Genomic DNA, 25788 nt, shown 5'->3' on the forward strand with positions numbered 1-25788 from the left:
CAACAGAGAGAGATTGTGATAATCCAGACTAGACAAATAACTAGCAATCCATAACAATCCATAGAGAAAGGCCTAGTCGACATTTCAGCCATCGGCACAGATCCTCAGCAAAGACCACAAGAACCGCACAGACCCCCTGAGCCCCCAGCTGAAGATTTGATATATCTGAATTCTGACAGGTGACATAACCTGACCTGAATCATAACACTTACACATATCATACACACAAATCATAACACATAACACCCACAACTGAGCCTAGATGGTCTCCCAAGGTGTTTTCCCCCCCTCCATTTGGTCACCTGATGGATTTTGGGTTTCTTGTCACTGTCGCCTCTGGCTTGCTTATTTGGGGACATATTTAACAATATTATTAATCTGACTGTACTGACACTGCTGTGTCTGAACTGAGCTGGACGATGCTTTATAGATGAAGTGAACTAATATAATTGGTGATCTTTTCAGCGGAACTGAATCAATGATGAACTGACTTCAGATGAACATGCATTTTGCTATCGCTGAAAGCTGCTTTGAAACAATCTGGATTGTATAAAGCTCTATATACATAAAGGTTACCAGTTGTATTATTGCCACTTAGTAACGTTTTCTATTGACAAATAAACTGATTAAGCTTCTGGGATAAAATCTTAGAAAATAAACTACTGTCCACCAGTGTTGTTATTAACTTTTAAAAGTGTGTTTGTTTGTTTTTTGGTTAAAAAAAAAAAAAAAAAAAGTTAAGCTGGAATGAAATAAGAATATCAGATGAAAAACTTGTAATATAAATGTTTCCTGAACAACTAACCTAAATAAGATAAGAGACTAAAACGGAAAAAAATAAATAAACTAAAGTTGTTATATAGATATATTAAAGAATCTAATTTAAACTTAAAGATTAAAAAAAAAATGAAAAACTATAAAAGTATTTAAATAAATACTAAAATATCACTGCCATCTATCTAAAATAATGTTAAATTCAGTTTTCAGTCTTCTTTGCATAAACATACTCAAACTCAATCTTAGATTTATATTATATTCTAAAATGTAATTGACAATTTACCCAAAAAGTACAATTCTATCACCATTTACTTACACTCATGTCATTGTGAACCAGTATGACTTTTTTCCCCTGTGGAACATAAAATACATATTCTGGAAAAAGGATACAATCCAGTGTTTTATTTTGGACCCCATTGACTGGCAGTAAATGGACAAAAACAATTCCACAGAATGAAAGTCACAGGTTTGAAATTACATAAATAAATGATAACAGAATTTTCAGGTCTTCTATCCATTTTTATACCTATGAAGAGAAAGAAAAAAAAACTAGAATCCTAGTGACCAGCTCGACAACAGCAAATGTTACCTATTAATTAAAGGTGTCATGAACTGGCTTTTTATATTTTTTTATAATGTTGTCTGAGGTCAACTTATGACGTCATAAAAAACATAACTAATAAGTAGTAATAGGCTATTTTCTACACTGGTTTTGAGGCTCTCTCCTTAATGCTGGGTTTTGATGGGCGTGCCGCACGGAAGACGCCCACGGCTAGGATTGGATACGATTTGCATATTTAATGAGCTTCAGCTCCCCTGTCATCTTCACATCATAGACTGTAAAAATATGACTGTTCACATGAGGGAGGGATTGCTTTGAAAGCCGCTGTAATAATTCTCTGATGGGGCTCTGTCTCAAAACATATCTATCAAACAAACACAATGATTTATATCTGATCCGCCCGTGATTGATTGATTTTTTTATCACTTGGCCCACCCGATCGTTGGATATAAGCGTGAAACACACACACACACACACACACACACACACAAAATGGAGATAAAAAAAAACAATGTTATTTTACTATTTAAGGTTCACCGGCCTGCCGATGTGTGTCGTTGGGCTTTGCGAGCCCTGGGAGTCTGAACCCGAATCGCAGTGAACCAAAAAATAAGGGATTCTCCAGCCTGTGACAGCGTGCTGTTCTGTTAGATACGTCACATACACATAATCAATACAATCTGTAACAATGCAATACTATCGCATATAAAAACATGTTTTACTCACATAAGTGTGCTGCACCATTCCTGTCGTATCAAATATAGAAGGCACAGCATTGTGTTATGATCTCGATATGTCTGTCCGGTGTGGACCTGAATCTTGTTTACAAACGATTATCTTGCTATCTTCAATGTGTTTATTGCTCGTTTAGCTCCACGAGTCGGTGGGCGGGGCTACAGAAGCAGAGTTTTCCAGTTAAAAATTGCACATGAACGCCCTCTGATGTCGTGTTTACCACTGGGAATTTCGGAAATAATTTTGATACCCAAGTTCCCGAGATGGCCGTGGCATAACCGTCAAAATTTGCAGATGGGAGACGAATTTCTGCTGTGGCAGGTGTTTTATTCGTTTTTTTCTCATAACAATTTAATTGTCTTGTCTTGTCATTAAAGTAGTACACATTTACATAAATTAATAATCATTTGAAGCATATTGTGTATTTTAAACACATCGAAAATCGCATCTAGTTGACCATCATTCCAGAATACTGAGCAAGCTGACTATCTAGATAGTGTGGTAAAAGTAACTATACAATAGGATCATGTATGGCTGAAAACTATTGCCATTTTAGTCTTTTTAGCAGCCTTACCTTGTCTACATTATGCTTTTATTGTAAATGTAATTATAAACAATATGCTTTCGTGTTGTGCTGCTATGTTTGCCAGTGATTCTATGATTTTCTGGGACCGGGGAAATGACTGAAATGGCTATAGTGTTAAAATAACATTTTCCCAAGACGCACAAAAGTATGAACCTGGCGTCCTCCATTCTTTCCGACAACATAGCACCTGAACACAACGAGCTCGTAATCACGACTTCTGAAGTGGGAAGTAGGAAACTTCCGATAGCATGTGAAGGCAGCAATAGTCTCACCCTTCTAATACGTCATTGATTTGAGAGCCTCGTTTTCTGGGCCTGGTGTCTATAAAAGCTTTTCTTTTACTTACAAGTAAGTGTTCAGCTCTGAAACAGGATATTCCTGTTTCAGAAACCTCTGTACAGGATATTCTTATATTACCATGACCTTTTATATATCAAAGGCTCAAGGGAAAGTTGATTTCTCAATTCATCGCCCCTTTAATAACACCTCTAAATGTTAAATATTTAGTACATTTTTATAACAGCAGATATTTTTAGGCTACTCAAAATGATTGGTTGGTATTTAGAAGTGTGGGGAAAACAGCTTTGAACATAGAACATACTACTCTTTCCACAATATTTTATGAAATATTTATAGCCATTTTCAACTATAAACTAAGTTTCTAAATTCCAGGGACACGGATAAGTTGTGACTATGTTTTCTCCCCTCCATTCTTATCTTCAGACATCAAAGATTCCTTTTATCTTCACTTACTTCTTTATAGTAAAATGGAAATGATCTGAAGTGGGTGTTTGAAGGAGACACAAGAAAAAGTCTCTCTGATGTCATGTAACATCTTCCCGCCTACAGCAGGAACCCATGACATCACGACATGGAGATTACATCACAGCGCACCACAGATGGCCTGCCATGTTTTCCACTTGAGTGTGCGATTGAGTATACGCACAGAATATGGAAAGTGCAACGTGTCTGATACTCGGGCTGTGTGCAGGTCACTCGCACGGGACTTTCCCTCCCTGAGCAGCAAAGCCGAACGCATGCAGAGCTCAGCACTTGGGCTATCTCACTTGTGCATCACGCACAGGGTGGCTTGCATGTGCTGCTGGAGACGTTTGTTCGCCCCTTCTTAGGGGAAGTCCAGTGTGTTGTGATATGAGGAAGGCGTGGGGGCCAGTGTGCATCTCAGACCCAGCTCCGCGTTTCTAAGGGGATCCCCCATGCTCACCCCAAAAACAACGCGTGAGACCGGGGGCAGCGGCCATGGCTCCAAGTCAGGACAAAAACAGATTCAACATTGTTTTTCAAAAACAAGAAGCTTTTTGAGCTTTCCAAATGGCACTGAATCAAGTGTACAATGTGCTTCCTACCTTTTTGAGTGAGCCAGCACCACGAATGCGAAAGGACTGAACAAGTGTTTGACAACAGACAGCATTTTATTTTCCACTTTGCTTTTGACAAGTGAAACTAAAATAAGGATCGATAAACCATAAAAGGCTATTGTTCTTTTCTGCTGGTCCTTTGGGGCCATAATCAAATAACATTCAAATGTTGTTTGTGCTGAAGGAGGTCTCACAGTGCATTGATTTCAGTATTAGATTTGCCTCTCAGAGGCTTGTGTTATCAAAGCCTTACAGGGAAACCTCACCCAAATCTATCAGCCACCCCAGCAGCACACAGAAAGACACATGAAATACACCAGCAGCCACAGGTTGGAAGGGTTTTATCTAAACCTAAGCGTTTTCGATCAGAGTTGTCATAATTTACTCACCCTCATGTCATTACAAACCTGTATATATTTATTTGTTCTGCTGAACACAAAGAAAGGTATAAGAACGTTTGGACTCTCAAAAACGTTTGGATCTTTAGGTACAAAAATGGCATCTTTGTACCTTTTTTTACACCTAAAAGGTTCATAGCAGTACCTTAAGGTACATATTGCTACTCTAAAGTACTAATGTGCACATTTTAAGGATGAAAAAGGTACAAAGATGTCCTTTTAACAGTACTGCCCCAGTGACAAGCTGTTGTTCCATAGATTTTTTTTCCCATACTATGGAAGTCAATGGTGCCTCACAATTGTACAATTTGTAACAAACAAATTTATACAGGTGTGGAACAGCTTGAGGGTGAGCAAATGATGACAGAACGTTCATTTTTGGGTGAAATATCCCTTTAACCGCTAAGAAAGACCATAAGAAATCAAACATGAAGAATTTTTTCATTTATATTTCCACCATAACAGCTCACACAAAAAATTACCAAGGAGGCAAATTTTCTTCTCCAATGTGCAATTATAATTCAACTTATCCTGTAAAAATGTAGCGTTGTGTAAAGTATTGCTATAAAGACCTCGTCTGTGTTATAAATATTTAAACAATCATTAATTTGTATTTTGATTATTTATTACAATGGCTTACAAGTGTCACAACAATTAATTAAAACTGTACTTATTTTAAGCAGCCTGAGACATTATGAGATATCAAAATATCACTGGTTAAGGCAAAATAAAGTATTCATGGTTTGGAGCTCTACGGGCTATGGAAACTAGATATTACTGTGAATTTCATAATTTCCCATTGATAATGATGTGTGACTGTTTTTTATTGTACTGAGTTTCTCACTACTGTGCTTTGCATCCATTCTCATACCCATGAATGTTGTGATACATACAGACCTTATAAAGTAGTTTCATTTAAATCTCATAACATATTAAAAAGATTAAAAAGAAATCCATCATAGTTAAGACAGAACAGGGGCATTTTAAGTATTTATAATGGGATTGTGTGGTAAACGGTAACATTAAGCATAACAAAACCTGCATAACTGTAATAAACAGGACCATGTCACTGACTGCAAATCCCCAGTATATATAACAGATCTTGTGGTACAGTGAAATAATAAACCCTTACACAACAATCACCTATTACCTATAATCTCTAACCACCTCTAACACCTACAGTTACATTACTGCTACAAAGGTCAATCAGCTGTTTGGCAGCAGATCAGATAAAGGCCTTTTTTTGCTTTGGCATAGAAATGACTGATGGGTTAAGGCAAAAGTAAAATTGGCAGGTCCACTTTGTGTAGCACTTCTCATATGCAGGTTTGCACTGCATGTAGGAGTTATTCTGCAGTTGTGGTTGCTTTATGTGTGTATGTTGAGCGTCTGGTATTTCAGAACGAGCGTGGGTCGGCAACACCGTCGTCTCGTGGCCTCCTCGACAAAAACAAATGTGCTCGAGTATGTCACTGAGTGTCGTTCTTACTGTTGTTGTTGCTCTTAAGCTGTTGTAGCTGCAGGTCAATTCTTTCTTTCCTCTTTCGTTGGATAATGTTGCCCCCGGCAAAACCAAGCAGTCCACCTCCCACTGCAGTGGCGACCCCCGCCACTTTAAATCCCGCTAAGAGTCCCAGTGGCCCCCCAAGCACTCCCCCCACCACCGCACCTGCCACGGGCAAAACCGCCAGCTTCAAACGAGCCGCCTGTGGAGAAAGAGCATAACAAATATAACGTATACATGGGTCAATAAGTGTGTCCACAATAAAGGAAAAATATGTTCTAATATATTACAATTGATACAATTTTTATCATTTATTTTTTTTAAACAACAATACTGTTTTTTATACATTTGCCTGCATGTTTGTTGCACCACATGAATTTTCAAATATTAATAAGCAGTCAAGCTAAATAAATCCAAATATATTATAGGAAATATAAATGTATTTAAAATTATTAATTTATTATATATATATATATATATATATATATATATATATATATATATATATATATATATATATATATATATATATATATATTTTTTTTTTTTTTTTTTTATTATTATACAAACAATAATAATAAAAAAAACTAAATAAAGTTTTTTATTGTCAAGAATTGTATTCCTTTAAGGCTTTTTTTCTTCATTATGATATCAGGAAAATTATCCTGACATTTTTCACTTTTTACCTAAAAAATAAATAAGATACATCATATCAGATCTGTAATAAACTCGCTGTGTAAACTGCATTTTCTTTATATATGTATTACTAGAAAAAAGTCACCTCATGTCATTGACCTACATGCTATGTGCAGGAAAGCAACAGACAGGTGAGAAATTAATCATTTAGGTGGCATCAATATTCCAAAACGGTGTTTGAACTAACACACTTTTCATGTGCTGTTTTTCTGATAACCAAACAATTATAAAGTCTTTCATGTCCGGTTTCCATCCAAACAGGAACATATGCAGTCGTATGTAAACACGCGCACAATATTAATCGGAGATCTGAAAAAAAGCCACGGTGAAATTGGACGTGTGCAGATCAAACTGGAGCTGGTAAATGAATTGTTATCAGGTAAAAAGAAAAACTCCTTTAGCCAGATTATTCTTTAATTAGCACAACGAAACAAGCCTCCCGGCACGCGCACACGCAATTTAATTTCAGTGAAGATATGTAAACTTTAAAGGCAGGGTCGTCCATCAAATGCCACCTTTCCTCTCTTCTCATCTCTCTTTCACCCGTTCTCATGCTCTCGTTCTCTGTCATCTAATCATATTCACAAGGCAGGGTTAACTGAGCAGTTAATTATGCTTGGAGAGAGAGATTGAGGAAGCAACTCCTGTTATTTGGATCTGCCTGAGCCAGCACTTTAAGGACTGTGTGTGTGTGTGTGTGTGTGTGTGTGTGTCAGAATATGTCTTTAGCTGTGTGTGTGTGTGTGTGTGTGTGTGTGTGTGTGTGTTGTTGACCACCCCCTGTCCTTTTCAGCAGTCACAGAGGTGGGTCCACTTTCTACACGGGCATCAGACAAAATGCTCAATAGAACTGCATTAACTCTCAACTCCAAAAAAGAGAAACATTTCAATTGAGACTCGATCAATAAAACACATACAAACCATCGTTTGCACGCAAACACACACGGCCCATGCTTTTTTCTGTCAAAAGTTGGCACTCCGTGGCATGTGTATGTGTGTGCATATGTATCGAACCCCCAGCAGGAACTCGAATGCTGTTTATAGACTCTCTTTTACACTCTTTAGACTTCCATGCGCTCGCACACACATCGACTCCCTGTGAGGGGCCGACCAACACACATCGATCCCTCTCCACTCCATGCCTTCCGCCACCATCGCCACCCCTCTCTCTCTCTCTCTTTCTCTCTCTCTCTATCTCTCACTCTCTCTTAATTGTGGTTTCCTTGCGCTCTGAGGGGGATCAATAGGCTGATGGCAGGGTAGGCCGAGAGAAGCAGGGGGGTAGAGTGGAATCGATCCCCTAGCAGGAGTGTCCCCTCTCCCCTTACCTTCCCAAGGCTCTGGGTCCCCTCCTCTACATTAGCAGCTGCTATGCTAACATTCGCCTCAATGCTGTCGATCTTCTCCTGCTGAGCCTAAGACAGAAAGAAGCAAGTTACAGAATGTCCACATACGCACATGCAAAGTCCAGACAAGATATATGTATATATGAGTAGTTGATAAATGGACTTGAATGAAAAATGCTGTTTAAAATAGTTTTATATGGCATGTCAAATTGGCATCATATCAACTGCCCATATATGGGTCTACAATTATATAATGAAAGAAATTCAAAAGCTTATCCCATCAAAAACATAAGACACCTCATAAATAGCAATAGTAATGCAAACAAAGACATGATCAGTAATCTTAGTAGTAGGTAGCTGGGGGTTCGAGTGCTGGGACAGAAGGGTGAATGGGAGGGGGCTGGTTGTCGGGGGTAACTGGGTGGTCTGTCGGAAGCTTATAAAATATTCAAAGAGTGGCAGCTGTCTCTCTGTCTAAATCAGTGTGAGCTCAAAGTAATCACTACACACACATGCACACATAAACACACACAATAGAGACTGCTGGAAAAATCTTCTTTAACTCTCCGGCACAGAGTTGCATGAGCCTGGCACCTGCCCCTGTGTGGCATGTGTGTGTGTAAAAAAAGAAATCTGTATTTGCATTGCTCTCTGCAGCTCATGGCGACTGTAAAGTTAGTGTTCCTCTTCCTCTTCATTTTGAAATAATTTGTGTGTATGTAAATGTGTCTGAGTGTGCTTTCTCAGGACTCAACAATAAGGATGGCCTGCTGGCCCAGGGCCAGTTTGAGAGTGTTTCAGATCAGTTGATGAACTGTCCCTATCGGACCGGTGCTGCGCTGCCACTAAATCTTATATGTGTTGATCTTCTATATGTGTTTTATGCCGTGCAGCCTTAAAACATATGGGTTTCTGTGATTTATTAGACATTGTTGCTGTAAATTCTGCAGATTTAAATGTCACAAAATGTTATGTAGCTGGGCAACATAGATAGCATAGCATAGTTATATCAGAGTTGTGAAATTTTGACAGCATCAGTAAGAATGGGATGAAAAAGGATAACCAATCAGTAATGTTTCAAACTGCATGACATTATCCTATAATGTATATGCATATGACAGATAGACAGACAGACAGACAAAAATTCCATGGCTAACTGTAAGTGGTATTATAACAAAGTGATAACAACTGGGAACAATAGCAACTCAGCCTCAAAGTAGTAGCAGAGCAGGGTCACTACCTGCTGAGGCACACAGTGTGCAGAAGTCGCCAAATTTCTACAGACCTCCAAACTTTGTGTGGCCTTCAGATTAACTCAAAAACAGTGTGTTGAGAGTTTCATAGAATGGTTTTCCATGGTTGAGCAGCTGTATCCAAGCCTTACATCACCAAGTGCAATGCAAAGTGTCGGATGCTGTAGTGTAAAGCACGCCACCACTGGACTCTAGAGCAGTAGAGACGTGTTCTCTGGACTGACGAATCATGCTTCTCTGTCTGCCCATATAATGGACGATTCTGGGTTGTCTGAGTCTGGGTGTAAAGTTTGGCGGAGGGGGAATTATGGTGTGGGGTTGTTTTTCAGGGGTTGGGCTTGGTCCCATTCAGCATACCAAGACATTTTGGACAATTCCCAGCTCCCAACTTTGTGGGAACAATTTGGGAATGGCCCCTTCCTGTTTCAAAATGACTGCGGACCTCGACCTTGTGGAAGCCTCCCCAGAAGAGTTGAAGTTGTTATAGAGGGAGGACTGTAGTTAGTTAGACAGATAACCGTGTGATTGAATACCCTTTCAATCAGGGCCTATAATAACATTCGCTAAGTGGCAAATGCGTGTAAAAAACGTCATTGGCGACATTTTTATGAGTTACAATAACAATGTTTGAACGTGAACAACGCTCTGTACAGTTGACAGGTCAGTACTGCATCATTACTAAATCATCCTATCCAATGTAAATATTCAAGCACTAGAACACACAAAAGAGAATTTGTTACTCATGCACTATGTGAGTAGTTTAAACATCGAATCGTGATTTTTAAATTGCGATGTTTAAATCGCAAACCTTGAAGCCCCGTCTGACAGCGCGGAGTCTCTTTCTTGCCTTCCTGCACTTGAAAGGACAAATTCACTCAACAATATATGAAAAAATGTGAGTATCCTAGTTAACATAGTCGGTTATGTCTTAAGTGAATGTATGTTGCTAAAGAAAACATGATCTGTGCATGCATTCGATCTTAAAGAGACAGAATCCTAATAATCCTGCTGCTTTCTTAACGTTAATCAAACAACAAAGGACATGGGGAAAAATTCACTCACTGCTCTTCAACTTAGGATATGAAGGCTATGCAGTGTTATTTATTGTATTAGCCTATTATTTTATTAGCCAACAGCATCTAAAAACAGTTAGAACTTCTTGAAGAGCCCTGTTTATTTCATTTGTATCGTTTTTGTATTGTAGCCTATTTATTTGTGCTATTTCTTGTAATTTATTATTTGTTCTTATTTTATAACTGGCTGTTTACTTGTCTTAAAAAAACATGTAGGCTATTCAATTTATATTAGTTAAGCTAGTAGTTTTAGCTGTGGCATCAAAATTAGAATTGGATTGTGAATTTTCACAAGTATCTAAAATATTGTTGTCATAACTGCCTGTTTCATGACTTGTAAAAAAATATTTTTGGCCAGTACATTTTCTCTCAAGTCACTGGCCATTAGCAGGTGTGGCAAAAAGGCAGTTTTATTAAGCCTTGTTTCTGTTAATGAAATTATGCGATGTATCACTGATGGACAAGCCAAAACACTCATCGCTAATCAAAATCCAATAAGCATTTATTTATTAGTCATCCAAGCACACCTTCCCACTTAACTCTGTAAACAGACTATTTTAAGACACTCACTAATGACAAAAGCTATCGATGGTTTTCTTTTTCTCTCCCTCCCTCCCCTCAGGAGTAGACGGTAATCAGCACCGTCTGCTCACAAGCTGTATGGATGCTCAAGAGAACACACAGTCACACAAGTAGACCTCCTGGGTTCATCTGTGGCTCAGTGTTAACGGAATAAACGATACGGTGGGTGTACTCTACAGAGAGGTAAGCGCTAATAAGGCTGGCTATCATCATATTATACTTACCACTATCCAGATCCCATCATCGTTCCCCAACAGGGTGTGAAGTGTTTAGCGACAGCCATTTTACTTGCACATGAAGAAACATACACAATAATCTGAATATCTGATATTTAAAGGTACATTTTTGAAGCATTTCTTTGAAGCATTTCCGATGTATGTATGTATGGATGGATGTATGTATGGATGTATGGATGGATGGATGGATGGAATGATGGATGGATGGATGGATGGATAGAACTGAAGGTGCACAAATCATATCTGAGAAGGCAATGCCCCCTTTTGCGCCCTTATGGTGACAGACCTAGAATCATAACACTGTCTGCACTCCCCGAAAAACACATGCTCTCTCCTCTTTTACACCCAGTTTCCAATTGCATGTTGTTCTAATAACGGCTGTTATACAGCATGGATTCTCATTAATCCTCACTGGTTAGCACATGGCTGACAGACTGTCACCAATCTCTCTATGTCTTCTCAATCACACATATACACACACACTGATGGGATCAATAATACCACCATGTTGGCTCTCAGGAAACAAAGCCATTTGTCTGACAGCTCTGCCATACTTAAGGGTTTTGGTCAGCAACCTTTATCGACACACATGCACAACCATACATCGTTTCTCGCTGTCTCTCCCTTCTTTCCAAAAAACAAAGAATGAATAATTTCCATAGATGTGTGATACTTACATGAACAATCGTGGAGAACTCTTGCACTAAGCCGTTCAATTCCAGTAGGTCCTAAACAAACATACCACAAAAATCACACATACATACTTACGTTTTTTTTATTCAAATATATTTACGTGTTTGTAAGTGTTACCTCAGCTAAACTGTCCCAGGACTCAGCGGCGTTCTGTTCGGGAGGGATTTGGGGCAAGAGCAGCTGTGTTTGAGTGACAGAGGAACCAGGGACATCTGCATCACCATCACCTAACCCATCACATGAAAGTAAAAATGCTTGCAAACCCTAAAACTAAGTGAATAAAACTAAGCTAAAACCTAAATAAAACTAAGACACACCGAGAAACACATACTGTGCAATTTATCTGAGGCAGTGCCGAGAGTTTCGTGAAAGTCTGTGTTGATAGTTTCATGAAAGCAAGGCCTATTGACAGCATCCGAATGAATCTGCAGGAACTCTTGAATGGCAGTGGAGGCTCGATCCCTGACTGGCTGAACAAGTTGTTCCAGAGCTTCAGAATCAGCACTACGGACCCGCCCACACAATTTCTCCATCTCCCGCAGGTTAGATCGCAACTGCTACAAAGAGAAATAAAAGAAAGTCTGTGTTAAAAGTGGATCCATGTTTTCATTCAAAACCTATAGTATGTCCCTCCTATACAACCTTAACTTGTTAATTTGAACAGCAAAAATGTGATACATAACAATATGGAATATATAACACTCTGAATGATTAGGTCTATGATCCAACCCAGTACTGTCAAAGATCTGAAACCCAAAACCTTGCACTCTTTTTTTCTCTCCATGCAAGTACAACTAAATGCACATTTATCCAGATACATTCTCATTCACTGACAATTTCATGTTCTTCAGTTTAAGTTTGGCAACTTTAAATTTATCAGTTTTAAGCTTAAAGGGACAGTTCACGCAAAAATGATAGTTATGATTTACTCCTCAAGCCACCCTAGGTGTAGAGGTGCTGGTCAAATAATTTGAATATTTATCAAAAAAGTTGATTAATTCCACTAATTCCAGTTTCACTAATTCCATTCAAAAAGTAAAACGTGAACATTATATTGATTCATGACATACATACTGATATATTCCAAATGTTTTTTTATTTTAATTTGGATGAATATATCTGACAACTAAGGAAAATCCCAAATTAATTATCTCAGAAAATTACAACATTTTGAAAAGGTTTAATATTGAAGACACCTGGGGTGCTTCCCAATTCTTATTTGTGCATCCTCGTTTCCTTTCCTAGCTTCCTTTCCTCGCGCCTTAGCTCCACCCCTTCGGGATGCGAGGAAAAGACGCGAGGACGGAGGAATTGAGTCAAGTGAAATAATATATCCTCGCTCCCTTTAACGTCACTTTAAAGCGGCATCAGTTAATGATGACTGCACCGCTGGATTTAGTCTGGATTCTTGAACATTAGCGATAACTATTTATATTGTAAGCTTCAGCCTTCACAAAATACCACATTTGTCCATATTTTCATTATTATTACCAGTTATTATCAACAACGAATTCCAGTTATTAACTGCTTTGTATTCATTGTATAGTATTAGTTTCTATTTGTTTCTTTCATTTTCTTGTGCTTTGATTTAATTCTGCAACTGTCAGGTGTTATTATTTGACATACATTTGTGTCTTGTACATGTAAACATATTAATACTAATGAATAAACTGTGGCACATATGAAGGGGGAGGAGAATTAATACTTGCGTCACGTTTAGTCGATAAAACACTTCCACAAAGGATACTCCAGTGTATCCTCGCTCATGACTCCTCAGGAAGCTCCTCACTCCTCGATCCTCGCCTCCTCGCAGTGCAATTAGAGAATTGAGATGTCCTACAAGATGGCTGAGCTCCATCGGTTTCCAGGTCATAGGATGGAGGACGGATGAGCGAGGAAACGAGGAGGGATATTGAGAAGCACCCCTGGTGCCACACTTTAATCAACTAATTAACGCAAAAAACCTGCAAAGGCCTTTGAATGGTCTCTCATTCTAGTTCTGTAAGCTACACAATCATGGTGAAGACTGCTGACTTGACAGTTGTCCAAAAGGCAACCATCAACACCTTGCATAAGGAGGCCAAGACACAAAAGGTGATTGCAAAAGAGGCTGGCTGTTCACAGAGCTCTGGGTCCAAGCACATTAATAGAGAGGCGAAGGGAAGGAAAATATGTGGTAGGAAAAAAGTGTACAAGCAATAGGGATAACTGCACCCTGGAGGGAATTGTGAAACAAATCCCATTCAAAAATGTGGAAGAGATTCACAAAGAGTGGACTGCAGCTGGAGTCAGTGCTTCAAGAACCACTACGCACAGACGTATGCAAGACATGAGTTTCAGCTGGAGCATTCCTTGTGTTAAGCCACTCTTGAATATCAGAAAGCATCAGAAGTGTGTCACCTGAGATGAAGCACTTTCGAGCACTTCATGCTTCCTGCTGCTGACCAACTTTATGGAGATGCAGATTTTATTTTCCAACAGGACTTGGCACCTGCACACAGTGCCAAAGCAACCAGTACCTATTCTTAATTGGCCAGCAAACTCGCCTGACCTTAACCCGATAGAAAATCTATGGGGTATTGTAAAGAAGAAGATGCAATATGCCAGACCCAACAATTCAGAAGAGCTGAAGGCCACTTTCAGAGCAACCTGGGCTCTCATAACACCTGAGCAGTGCCACAGACTGATCGACTCCATGCCAAGCCACATTGCTGCAGCAATTCAGCCGAAAGAAGCCCCAACTAAGTATTGGGTGCTTTACATGCTCATGTTCATACTTTTCAGTTGGCCAAGATTTCTAAAAATCCTTTCTTTGTATTGGTCTTAAGTAATCTTGACATTATCTGAGAAACTGAATTTGGAATTTTCCTTAGTTGTTTTTATCATTAAATTTGTTTAAAGAAATAAACATTTGAAATGTATCAGTCTGTGTGTAATGAATGAATATAATATACAAGTTTCACTTTTTGAGTGGAATTAGTTAAATAAATCAACTTTTTGATTATATTCTAATTATATGACCAGCATGTGTATATGACTTATATTAACGAATACAATATGTGTATATTACTTATATTAACGAATACAATCTGAGTTATATTGAGCTATATTAAAAAAAATCTGCTCTTCCAGGCTTTATAATCATGCCCAAAAAAGTGCATCCATACATTATAAAAGTAATGTCCATATCCATATTTGAAACTTTATAAACTTAAATAACTAGCTTCCGGCAGATAGTCTATGCAAGCTGACCCCAAACAAGTAACCTCATGATGCGATGTAAGAGCAGCGTAAGCTTTGACGCCTCTCACAGTTCAAACAGATAGGGTTTTAAATTGCTCTATCTTCAGTGCGTGCATGTTCCTCAAATATGTCAGGTCAGGGGTTACCCTTTTGCCATAAAGCGATGCGCACAGCAGACGGTCGCAAGCTAGTTATTTTAGTCTATAAAGTTTTAAATGTGGATATTTTTCTTACACAGATGCATTGCTTCGCTTCATTTATTAACCCCCCAGAGAAGTATGGAATACTTTTAGAATGGATGGATGTGTTTTTTTTTTGGGCTTCAAAATCTAGTCCTCCATTCACTGCCATTACAAAGCTGGGAAGAGCCAGGACATTTTTTAATATAACTCAGATTGTATTCGTCTGAAAGAAGAAAGTCATATACACCTAGGATGGCTTGAGGGTGAGTAAATCATGGACTCATTTGAATTGAGAGTGCAAAATTAAATTAAATTGAATTAAATATACAAATATTCATAACAAACACAGGATTACTACACATCTTGACCAATTAATTCCCATTGCTTTCTAATGACCTTTACAGTTGTTACTAGATTTAAAAAAAAGAAGAAAAAAAATATTATTCTTAAATTGACTCAACAGACACTGATATTTTACACTAATTTTACACCCAATTTACCCAAACAGCAAAATCCAACTAATAGAATATAAATCAGCAGAGAGAGCTGAGCGCTTTTAAACATTAAAAGAGGTTAATACTGTATTTCCACATCGAGATGCAAGGGTTCTGTTCTTTTTCTATATATGCAAGTTTTCTATAAGCGTGAGAACCCAGTAATGATTTATTTTCTCATTAATTCCAAACCAGATCTTGACAAAAAACAGAAGTTATAAATAAACAAATAAATGGTGCTTTGACAGATCCTGTCGGCTCACGTCTGAAAGCAGACATCTAGCAGGGATTACAGATCAATTCATATGTATTGAACACAGAGGTCAAAGTTAACAGCCGGCCAATCAAAGTGTTCCGCTCGACTGCACTCATTTCACACTCTGAATAATCATCCTCAGGATCATACCTCTTAACTCATTCACACACACACACAGAACGCTAAAACATTAATAACATATGCAGCTTGCATTGTAATAAAGGATGGGGACAATAAGGATCTGAAAGACAGCATAAATCTTCATCAGCGTCAGCACAATCAACTCTCCCTCTCAATCCACCTTCTATAGGTGTCTGATGAAAGCAGTCTTAAGGATTTTTCCTCTCTCTCTCTCTCTCTCTCTCTCTCTCTCCCTTGGGAGCTACTTTAACAATGTCTGTCTTGTTTCCGTCTATTGTCAGTCGTCCACATCGCGCTGACACAGAAACACTTGCAGGCTCTCACATGCTCTCTGCAGTGGTGGACACAGGAAAGCTCTCTGGCATCTCTGGGGGGACCAGAACTGGGTGCTAAGGTCACACACACACACACTCACAGCACATAACACACGCCAAGGACTGCCCCGAGAGAGACAACGACAGACTCTCAGAGACATTAACACACAGGTTGCATGCTTGTCTGGCCATTAGGAAGAGAAAAGACATCATACGTACACCAAGGCATACACCAGAGGTCTGAGTCAAACATTACTTAATATATAGACACACTCACAGCTGTATCAGAACAGGTAAGACAGCATGTTATGAGATCTTTTTATCACGTTCAGATAAATTTTTGGATGCACAGATTGCTTCACTTTCTTTTAATCTTTAGTTTATCCTGGATTAAACCCGAACAACATTATTACTGTTCTTTTTTGTTCAATAATTGTTGCTTTTAAAGAGCCACTTTATTTATAGCAGAATGCTGCTCTTTTACAATGAACAATGCTGTTATATAATGAAATTTGCGATTTTCAGTTAACCATCATTTCAATTTCAGTCTGTTTTTCACACAAATCTTGAAAGACTTGGAATATAGTGCACGAGAAGTTTGAAAACCACTGTAGCTCAGACATCTTTTGAGTTTCATGGAAGAGAGTCATACAAGGTTACAGTTAAAGATAACAATTTTTCAATTTTGGTTGAACTGTGCCCATATGATGTGAAGATTTATTATGCAATTTAATCATAGCAACAGCCAGTTACATCACTAAGAATGTTTTGTCCAAGCAACATTCCACAGTGCCTTGTGGCACATGGGAATGTTTTCAAACCAGTTCACTACCCTGAGAACATCAACAAAACCAACAATAAAATGGAAAGACATTTTCTGTGAACTGAAACAACACATATGAATAAACACAATCTGCAGCCAAGTTCATCCTTGCAGTTAATGGTATTTGTCCCACACTTTGCAAGCATGACTTTCCGAACCATAAGAAATGATACATATTTTATGAGCATACACAACTTTTCAAAAGGTTTGGCGTAAGTAAGGTTTTTTTTTTAAAGTATTTTTGACTTAAGAAGTCTCTTATGCTTACTAGGATGCATTATACAGTAAAAATTGTAACATTCTATTTTCTACAATAATAAATACTCTAGTCTTCAGTGTCACATAATCCTCCAGAAATCATTCTAATACGCTGATTTTATGCTCAAGAAACATTTATGATTATTTTTATTAATGTTGAAAACTGTTGTGCTGCTTAATATTTTTGTGACAATATGATACATTTTACTCAGGATACTTTGATAATATAAAGTTCAAATTGAACAGCATTTAAAAAATACAAACTGATTCCAAAAAAGTTGGGACACAGTACAAATTGTGAATAAAAAAGGAACGCGATAGTTTACACATCTCATAAACTTATATTTTATTCACAATAGAATATGGATAACATACCAAATGTTGAAAGTGAGACATTTTGAAATGTCATACCAAATATTGACTCATTTTGGATTTCATGAGAGTTACACATTCCAAAAAAGTTTGCACAGGTAGTAGTAAGAGGCCGGCAAAGTTAAATGTATATAAGGAACAGCTGGAGGACCAATTGGCAACTTATTAGGGTCAATTGGCAACATGATTGGGAATAAAAAGACCCTCACAGAGTGGCATTGTCTCTCAGAAGTCAAGATGGGCAGAGGATCACCAATTCCCCCAATGCTGCGGTGAAAAATAGTGGAGCAATATCAGAAAGGAGCTTCTCAGAGAAAAATTGAAAAGAGTTTGAAGTTATCATCATCTACAGTGCATTATATCATCCAAAGATTCAGAGAATCTGGAACGATCTTTGTGCGTAAGGGTGCATCATAAAGAGGAAGATGTGACAAAGAAGACCTAAGACAGTTGAGCAACTAGAAGCCATATTAGACAAGACTGGGACAACATTCCTATTCCTAAACTTGAGCAACTTGTCTCCTCAGTCCCTAGAAGTTTGCAGACTGTTATAAAAAGAAGAGGGGATGCCACACAGTGGTAAACATGGCCGTGCCCCAACTTTTTTGAGATGTGCTGATGCCATGAAATTTAAAATCAACTTATTTTCCCCTTAAAATTATACATTTTTTCTCAGTTCAAACATTTAATATGTCATGTATGTTGTATTCTGAAAAAAATATTGAAATTTGAAACTTCCACATCATTGCATTCTGTTTTTATTCACAATTTGTACGGTGTCCCAACTTTTTTGGAATCAGGTTTATTGTAATGACATAGTAATCTTCTGTAACATAGATGTCTTCAAAATTCTGAATGATATTGTAACTATGAAAGGGTACATTAATGAACTATAGACATTTTCATAACTTTTTAAGATTTTATTAATTGCCATGATTTCTGGAAATCCCGATAATCACTGAAATATTTATTTATCGTCCACCATCATAATTTTCCATTTAAATCATTATGTTACAACTTTGTTGTACCTGGACAGTGCGGCTGGAGTTGATGTGCTCTTGGTGCAGTTTGTCCCACTGACTGCTTCTCTGAAACTGCAACAAGGAAGCTCAATTAATTTCACAGCTTTAACTGTTTATGGACATTGAATAATCTCATGATCACAGCCTGGTATTTCACAATCATCTAGGTTTCCATGGCTATGCAAGCCCTCCAAATACCCTGTTATCCTATTATATGTTGCTCAAGCAGACTGACTGGGAAAGATTTCAGATACACCATGAGATCTTCAGCACTCGACTCCCTATGGTGACCGCGCACACAGACACATGGCTCTCTCTGTTGACCATATGCTGGGCTTTGCTGTCGCTGTTCCTGTGTGAGTGTTTGTACCTTTTCTATGTTGTGTTGGTGCTGGTGGAGTCTCTCCAGGTCAGTGGGGATGGCCACTTTAATGAATTTCAGAATGGGGGGCTCCAGGCGCCGGAATGGTAGCTTACCACCCTCTTCCGCCATCATGACTGTCTCTTCTGACCTCTTTTATAAGGTCACAAGCTTAACATTCATACTCAGTCTTGCTCTAAAAGAGTCATATATATACTATATTAAATACAAAAAATTAAATGTTATTACATTTGTAACATTTTATAAAAAGTTACGGTAACACTACTATAACATTAGTTAACATTTGTTAATGTATTAACTAACAATGAGAAATACATCTGTTACAGTATTATTCATCTTTGTTAACTTGTTAACTTAATAACAATGCAACTGTTCATTGTTAATTTATGTTAACTCAAGTCTATTAAATAATAACAGATAAAACTCAAAATGTTGCAATTAACATTAACAGACTAATTAATGCTTCAGAAGTATTTTTTATCATTAGTTTATGATACCTAATGTAGTACAACTGGAACCAGTGTTACAGTTACAGTGCTATAGTGTAACTTAGTGTTACCAAAATTGTTAATACAAAAATATGATTGAAGATAACACATGATGAAATGTAAATTGAGTTTTCTTTTTTTTTTTTTACATTTAAAAATGTTTTCTCTATGAGACAGCAAAAAAAAAAAAAAAGTGTTGGGACGTTGTCATGCAACAATTATAGTATCAGATGGTAATGGTTCTTTAATAAAGTATCAGTACCATTGGATAACTGATTTTTGTCCAAAATATATATGTCCAAAAACATGGTATTACTACTATGTTATATGAGGGTGTTTCTGCAACTACGGGCACTTTTGACTATCCCAATTTTTAAAAAATCAACCTTTTTGAATTTACATTTTAACCATCATGGTCTGTAATACACATAACAATGTACACAAAATGTAATGTAGTCATTAAGATTTTAATCTGGAACATGTTTATTTTTTATGTTTTTGGGGTCATCTTCTTAAAAAGTGTCCTTACCGCAACGTTACAATAACGTTCATTTCATACATTTTCCTTTATTTGTTTCTAAAAAAAAATATCATATTTAAATAGCTTTTTCAAATTTTACACAGTTTTGTAAATACTGATATAAAAATGATAATATACAAAATAGGGAATTTCATGTTTTTTTCTATGCCATGTAAAAAATTTACAGTAACCTTAGATGTCAATTGTCTCCATACGCACAAAATTTAACATTTATTTTTTTTTTGTAACAGATTTTGCAATTTCAATGTGTAAATCATGTCAGCTTAAGTGTTAAAATATTTTTTTTGCAAATGAAAATGTGAAAAAAATAGAAAAAGAGCAGTGCTGCAGTAATGACATCTTGTGTCGGTAAGGACACTGTTAAAGTGCCACGAAATCAAAAACAGGCTAAAGAACAACAGTAAAAGAAACAGGTATTGCATGCAAGATACTGCAAAAATGCTACTAAATAACTCTTTTAATTAACTCTTTTAACTACTTTAAAAACATTTACATTTAATCATTTAGCAGACGCTTTTATCCAAAGCGACTTACAAAAAAGGGGAGAGCAATAGAAGCAACGAAACAAACAAGGCCAACAACCTGTAAGAGCTGTAAGAAGTCTCAGTTAATTAGCACAGTACACTATTTTTTTATTTTTTTTTGGGACAAACAAACAAAAATTAATGGATAGTTAAGTGCTAAAAACATTGTCTCCTAAAGTTGATGCTGCACAAACCTTAGTAATAAAATAATACAAACCCATAGCACTAACAACATCTCACCACAACATTTTTTTCTCATTAATGTACACACAGCACCCCATAATGTCAGAAAAACACAGAATTGTTGAAATTTTTGCAGATTTATTAAAAAAGAAAAACTGAAATATCACATGGTCCTCAGTATTCAGACCCTTTCCTCAGTATTTAGTAGAAGCACCCTTTTGATCTAATACAGCCATGAGTCTTTTTGGGAAAGTTGTTCACACCTGGATTTGGGGATCCTCTGCCATTCCTCCTGCAGATCCTCTCCAGTTCTGTCAGGTTGGATGGTAAATGTTGGTGGACAGCCATTTTCAGGTCTCTTCAGAGATGCTCAATTGGGTTTAAGTCAGGGCTTTGGCTGGGCCATTCAAGAACATTTTAAGGGTCATTGTCTTGTTGGAAGGTGAACCTTCGGCTCAGTTTGAGGTCTTGGGCACTCTGGAGAAGGTTTTCGTCCAGGATATCCCTGTACTTGGGCGCATTCATCTTTCCCTCGATTGCGACCAGTCGTCCTGTCCCTGCAGCTGAAAAACACCCCACAGCATGATGCTGCCACCACCATGCTGGTGATATTTTTCTCCACACATACCGCTTAGAATTAAGGCCAAAAGTTCTATCTTGGTCTCATCAGACCAGAGAATCATTATTTCTCACCATCTTGGAGTCCTTTAGGTGTTTTTTTAGCAAACTCCATGCAAACTTTCATGTGTCTTGCACTGAGGAGAGTCTTCCGTCGGGCCACTCTGCCATAAAGCCCTGACTGGTGGAGGGCTGCAGTGATGGTTGACTTTTACAACTTTCTCCCAGCTCTGCATCTCTGGAGCTCAGCCACAGTGATCTTTGGGTTCTTCTTTACCTCTCTCACCAAGGCTTTTCTCCCCGATAGCTCAGTTTGGCCAGACGGCCAGCTCTAGGAAGGATTCTGGTCATCCCAAACGTATTGCATTTAAGGATTCTGGAGGCCACAGTGCCAAGTGGAGCAGAAATATTTTTGTAACCTTGGCCAGATCTGAGCCGTGCCACAATTCTGTCTCGGAGCTATTCAGGCAGTTCCTTTGACCTCATGATTCTCATTTGCTCTGACCTGCACTGTGAGCTGTAAGGTCTTATATAGACAGGTGTGTGGCTTTCCTAATCAAGTCCAATCAGTATAATCAAACACAGCTGGACTCAAATGAAGGTGTGGATCAAGGATGATCAGAAGAAATGGACAGCACCTGAGTTAAATATATGAGTGTCACAGCAAAGTCTCTGAATACTTAGGACCATGTGATATTTCAGTTTAGATTTTTATAAAAATCTGCAAAAATGTCAACAATTCTGTGTTTTTCTGTCAATATGTGGTGCTGTGTGTACATTAATGAGAAAAAAATGAACTTAAATGATTTTAGCAAATGGCTGCAATATAACAAATACTTTCCGTACCTACTATAATATATATATATATATATATATATATATATATATATATATATATATATATATATATATATATATATATATATAATATATATTTCAGTACTAATACTGTCATTTAATTTAAAAAGAATGTAAAGTAAACCTTGAATTTGTCTCTACCGCGACACAAGGTCTTTACCGCAACACCTAAATTTGCTGCGGTAAAGACATGTTGCGGTAATGACATTTTTGCTAATATTTTAGCTAATTGCAGCTAGCAAGGCCTACTACATTAGTTTTGACTCTTAGCATCTTGATATACAATAATTCAACAGTAATTTAAATTTATTTTTTGAATGCAATCCAAAATACACAGTTATTAAGCTGAATGGTAAGGACGCACAATAAATACTAGAGCAGAAAAGATCATGTTTACCTTATTTTTTTGGCATCTTCTGAGTGAGGTAGTGTAGTGGCCCAGTCTGTCAGCAATGTGCTCAAGTGATAATTTCTGTTTCTATAAAAACTAGACTTGTTTGTGTTTGATGACATTTCATAATAAAAGTTTTTTTTCATTGTTGCGGTAAGGACTCAAAAGTGTGGGACAGGCACATTTAGTTCAAAAAATCATAAAAATGATCAGTAAATAATACAAATAATTTTAAGATGATTTAAATGAATCTGTATATTAAACAAGTCCATTTGAAATAATATCAAATTTTAATTAAATTAGCTTATGTTATGTATCTCAACATTGAGACCACAGGTGTGGGACACTAACAAAAATGGTGTTTTGAGCTATAAACGCTTCATAATATTATATTAAATCACATTACTCAGTAATTATATTTTTTGTCAAGGTGTGTAATGGCACTGTGAATATATTTATAAAGCATTATATGACAAATTTTAACATAAATCTAAAATTTCACTGCTGGGACTTAAAAGTGCCCGTAGTTGCAGAAACACCCACGAGTAGAAAACATGTAGACCACAATTTGATACTAAACTGCAACTGTCACATTATGTCAGCTGTCAAATAAATCACGTGTAAGTGAGATATGGATGTTAAATCATTGTTAGTTGACAAACCGGGACTTAATTTAACATTTTACCTTTAATAATCAATATTAATAAAATCCCTAGGGCAAACAGCTGTCCTAAGTTCAGCTAACGTTAGCTTGCTACACCCCCAGAGACTTCATTCTTAACGCTGTGATTGTAAACCACTTTGTCTGTGACTGTCTACAGTTTCACATAACTCTTCCCTTACCTGTCGAGAAAATGGTACACGGCGATCTCCTGCTGTCGATGATTTTAGTCGCTGTCATCAACTTTGTTTTTGTAAACAGTGGTTTCGCTTTTTGCTATGTGCAACGACAAAATGTGTCCGGCTATGCGGAACGAATACTGTTTTAAAAGAGTAAACGTGCTGGGAAAATTTTACTTTACAAACAAGCAATGTTTTGTTTCGAAAATGCTTAATGCTTCACATTAAATAGCAAAACTGTACATAATTTGATATGACTTAAACTAAGGTGTAATGTTAGATAGGTCATTATAGGCAAACTCACTCAGTGTTCGAGGTGTGGAGTTGCAACATAGCTTACTGCTGTTTCTAAGATGCCCCTAAAAATCTTCCTACAAATCAATATCTTCAATGAGCTGTGTAAAAATGCACAGTAGCCTACATAGCCTATCTTTTGCCAAGAAAGTCTACAACAAAATTTTCCAGAGGTTTGGATTGAGGAAGTTATATGAGTATAACAGTATGATAATGATAAAATAATTGCACCACATAATCACAGTATACTTTGCAAATACTACTCCAGGCCTTTTAAGCATAGTATGCATATTAAATATGCAAGAAAGTAATATGAGTTATTATCTTTTGTGTATGCAAATATATTAGGACCTTATAATTAGGGTTCAGGCACAAGGCACCTGCTCTTCAGACTCCCAAGGATCAGTGTTTCCGGCTTTAAGGACAACCAACACCAACGGATTAACCACATGTGAGCACCGAGATCCAACCAAAGCCCACGGTGTGCTCCCTCCCTCCTTTTCTCTCTCTCCCATGCGCTCTCTGGGTATCTTTATTTCTGTGTCTCCCAAAGGCTTTTTGAAAAGCTCTGGCTCTATGGGTTTATTTTCCAGCCACACAGAGGAACACAAACAGAATGACATAGAGATGTAACTACCATTTCAGTTTATAAAAGAACCTACAAAGAAATCACCCACACAACCAGCGTGAAAAGCCACAGTGCAGACAAGTTTCATAAACCTCTTTTACAGGTAGCCTACAAACCACCATATCTACATGACTGATAATCACTCCTCTGCTCTCAAATTGACTGTTTACTATCATAATAAATCAATACAAATCTACAAAGAAAAGGTGTGTATTATTATTATTTTCTTTATGTATTTTGTATGCATATTTATAGCCTAAATAAAAAATAAAAAATGTAGGCTATTTATAGATTATATATTACAATTTGCATACTATATATTTTCTAAGTTATTTTATTTTTTCTTAAATACGCTTCCATTAAAAAGATTTTGTCAATAAGATTTTGTAAAGAATGCATAAAATTGATCAAAAGTAACTAAAGGCACAGAATGTAATTTTTCACCACTAGAGGTCACTTATTCAAAACAAAGGCGTAGCTTGGAGATGCCTTGTTTTTGCTGAGCTTTTTCTTATGCCGCAATCGACCGCCTCCGTTTTTTCCAGTCATGCGTACGCTACATTTTATCATATTACATTATACATTATTTGAGTGAGTTCAATCAATCAATCAATCAACTTTATTTATATAGCGCTTTTACAATGATGATTGTTTCAAAGCAGCTTCACAGTGTTGAACAGGACAATATTGCAACAAAATTTGATTTGGCTAGTTTGATTTGGATAGTTTATAGAATTAAATATGACCTAATTAATACATTTGTATATTTACCTATATATATATATATATATATATATATATATATATATATATATATATATATATATATATATATATATATATATATATATATCCTCAAATGAAAGCCTGTAGTCAATTAAACGCCGGGCCTCTGATAGTGGCCGGGGGCGTGGTCAGCACAAACAAATACAGGCCGGTCTTAAATAAAGGCCGGGGGAAATTGAGTGGATAATCTCCTATATGGCGTTAATTTAATGCGAAACCATCCTGATGCCACGCGCCCGATGCGAGTCATGCCAGTGCGACACACACTAATTCTGGTCTCTTATAGTTAACCTAAAAACTTTACAAGGATTGCTTTGTAAATTAAATTGA

At 37.2% G+C, this 25788-nt stretch overlaps 1 protein-coding gene across 2 annotated transcripts; it reads right to left on the minus strand.

Annotated features, from left to right (window-relative positions):
- Window positions 1-5410: 5410 nt before the first annotated feature.
- On the minus strand, window positions 5411-24505 carry stx17 (syntaxin 17). Of its 2 annotated transcripts, none has more exons than XM_067448589.1 (8): window positions 24396-24505; window positions 19296-19482; window positions 18932-18997; window positions 12152-12377; window positions 11938-12047; window positions 11805-11855; window positions 7966-8052; window positions 5411-6143 (listed from the first exon to the last, which is right to left on the minus strand). In XM_067448589.1, exons 2-8 carry the CDS (start codon window positions 19419-19421, stop codon window positions 5907-5909), a joined length of 903 nt encoding a protein of 300 aa, XP_067304690.1. In that variant the 5' UTR covers window positions 19422-19482; window positions 24396-24505; the 3' UTR covers window positions 5411-5906. The 2 variants fall into 2 exon arrangements, with proteins under 2 accessions (XP_067304690.1, XP_067304689.1); XM_067448588.1 differs by lacking the exon at window positions 24396-24505 and adding an exon at window positions 23754-23892.
- Between the last annotated feature and the right edge of the window lie 1283 nt (window positions 24506-25788).

The sequence above is a fragment of the Pseudorasbora parva genome, chromosome 7, assembly GCF_024679245.1.
Source record: "Pseudorasbora parva isolate DD20220531a chromosome 7, ASM2467924v1, whole genome shotgun sequence".
In the NCBI taxonomy this organism is placed as follows: Eukaryota; Metazoa; Chordata; class Actinopteri; order Cypriniformes; family Gobionidae; genus Pseudorasbora; species Pseudorasbora parva.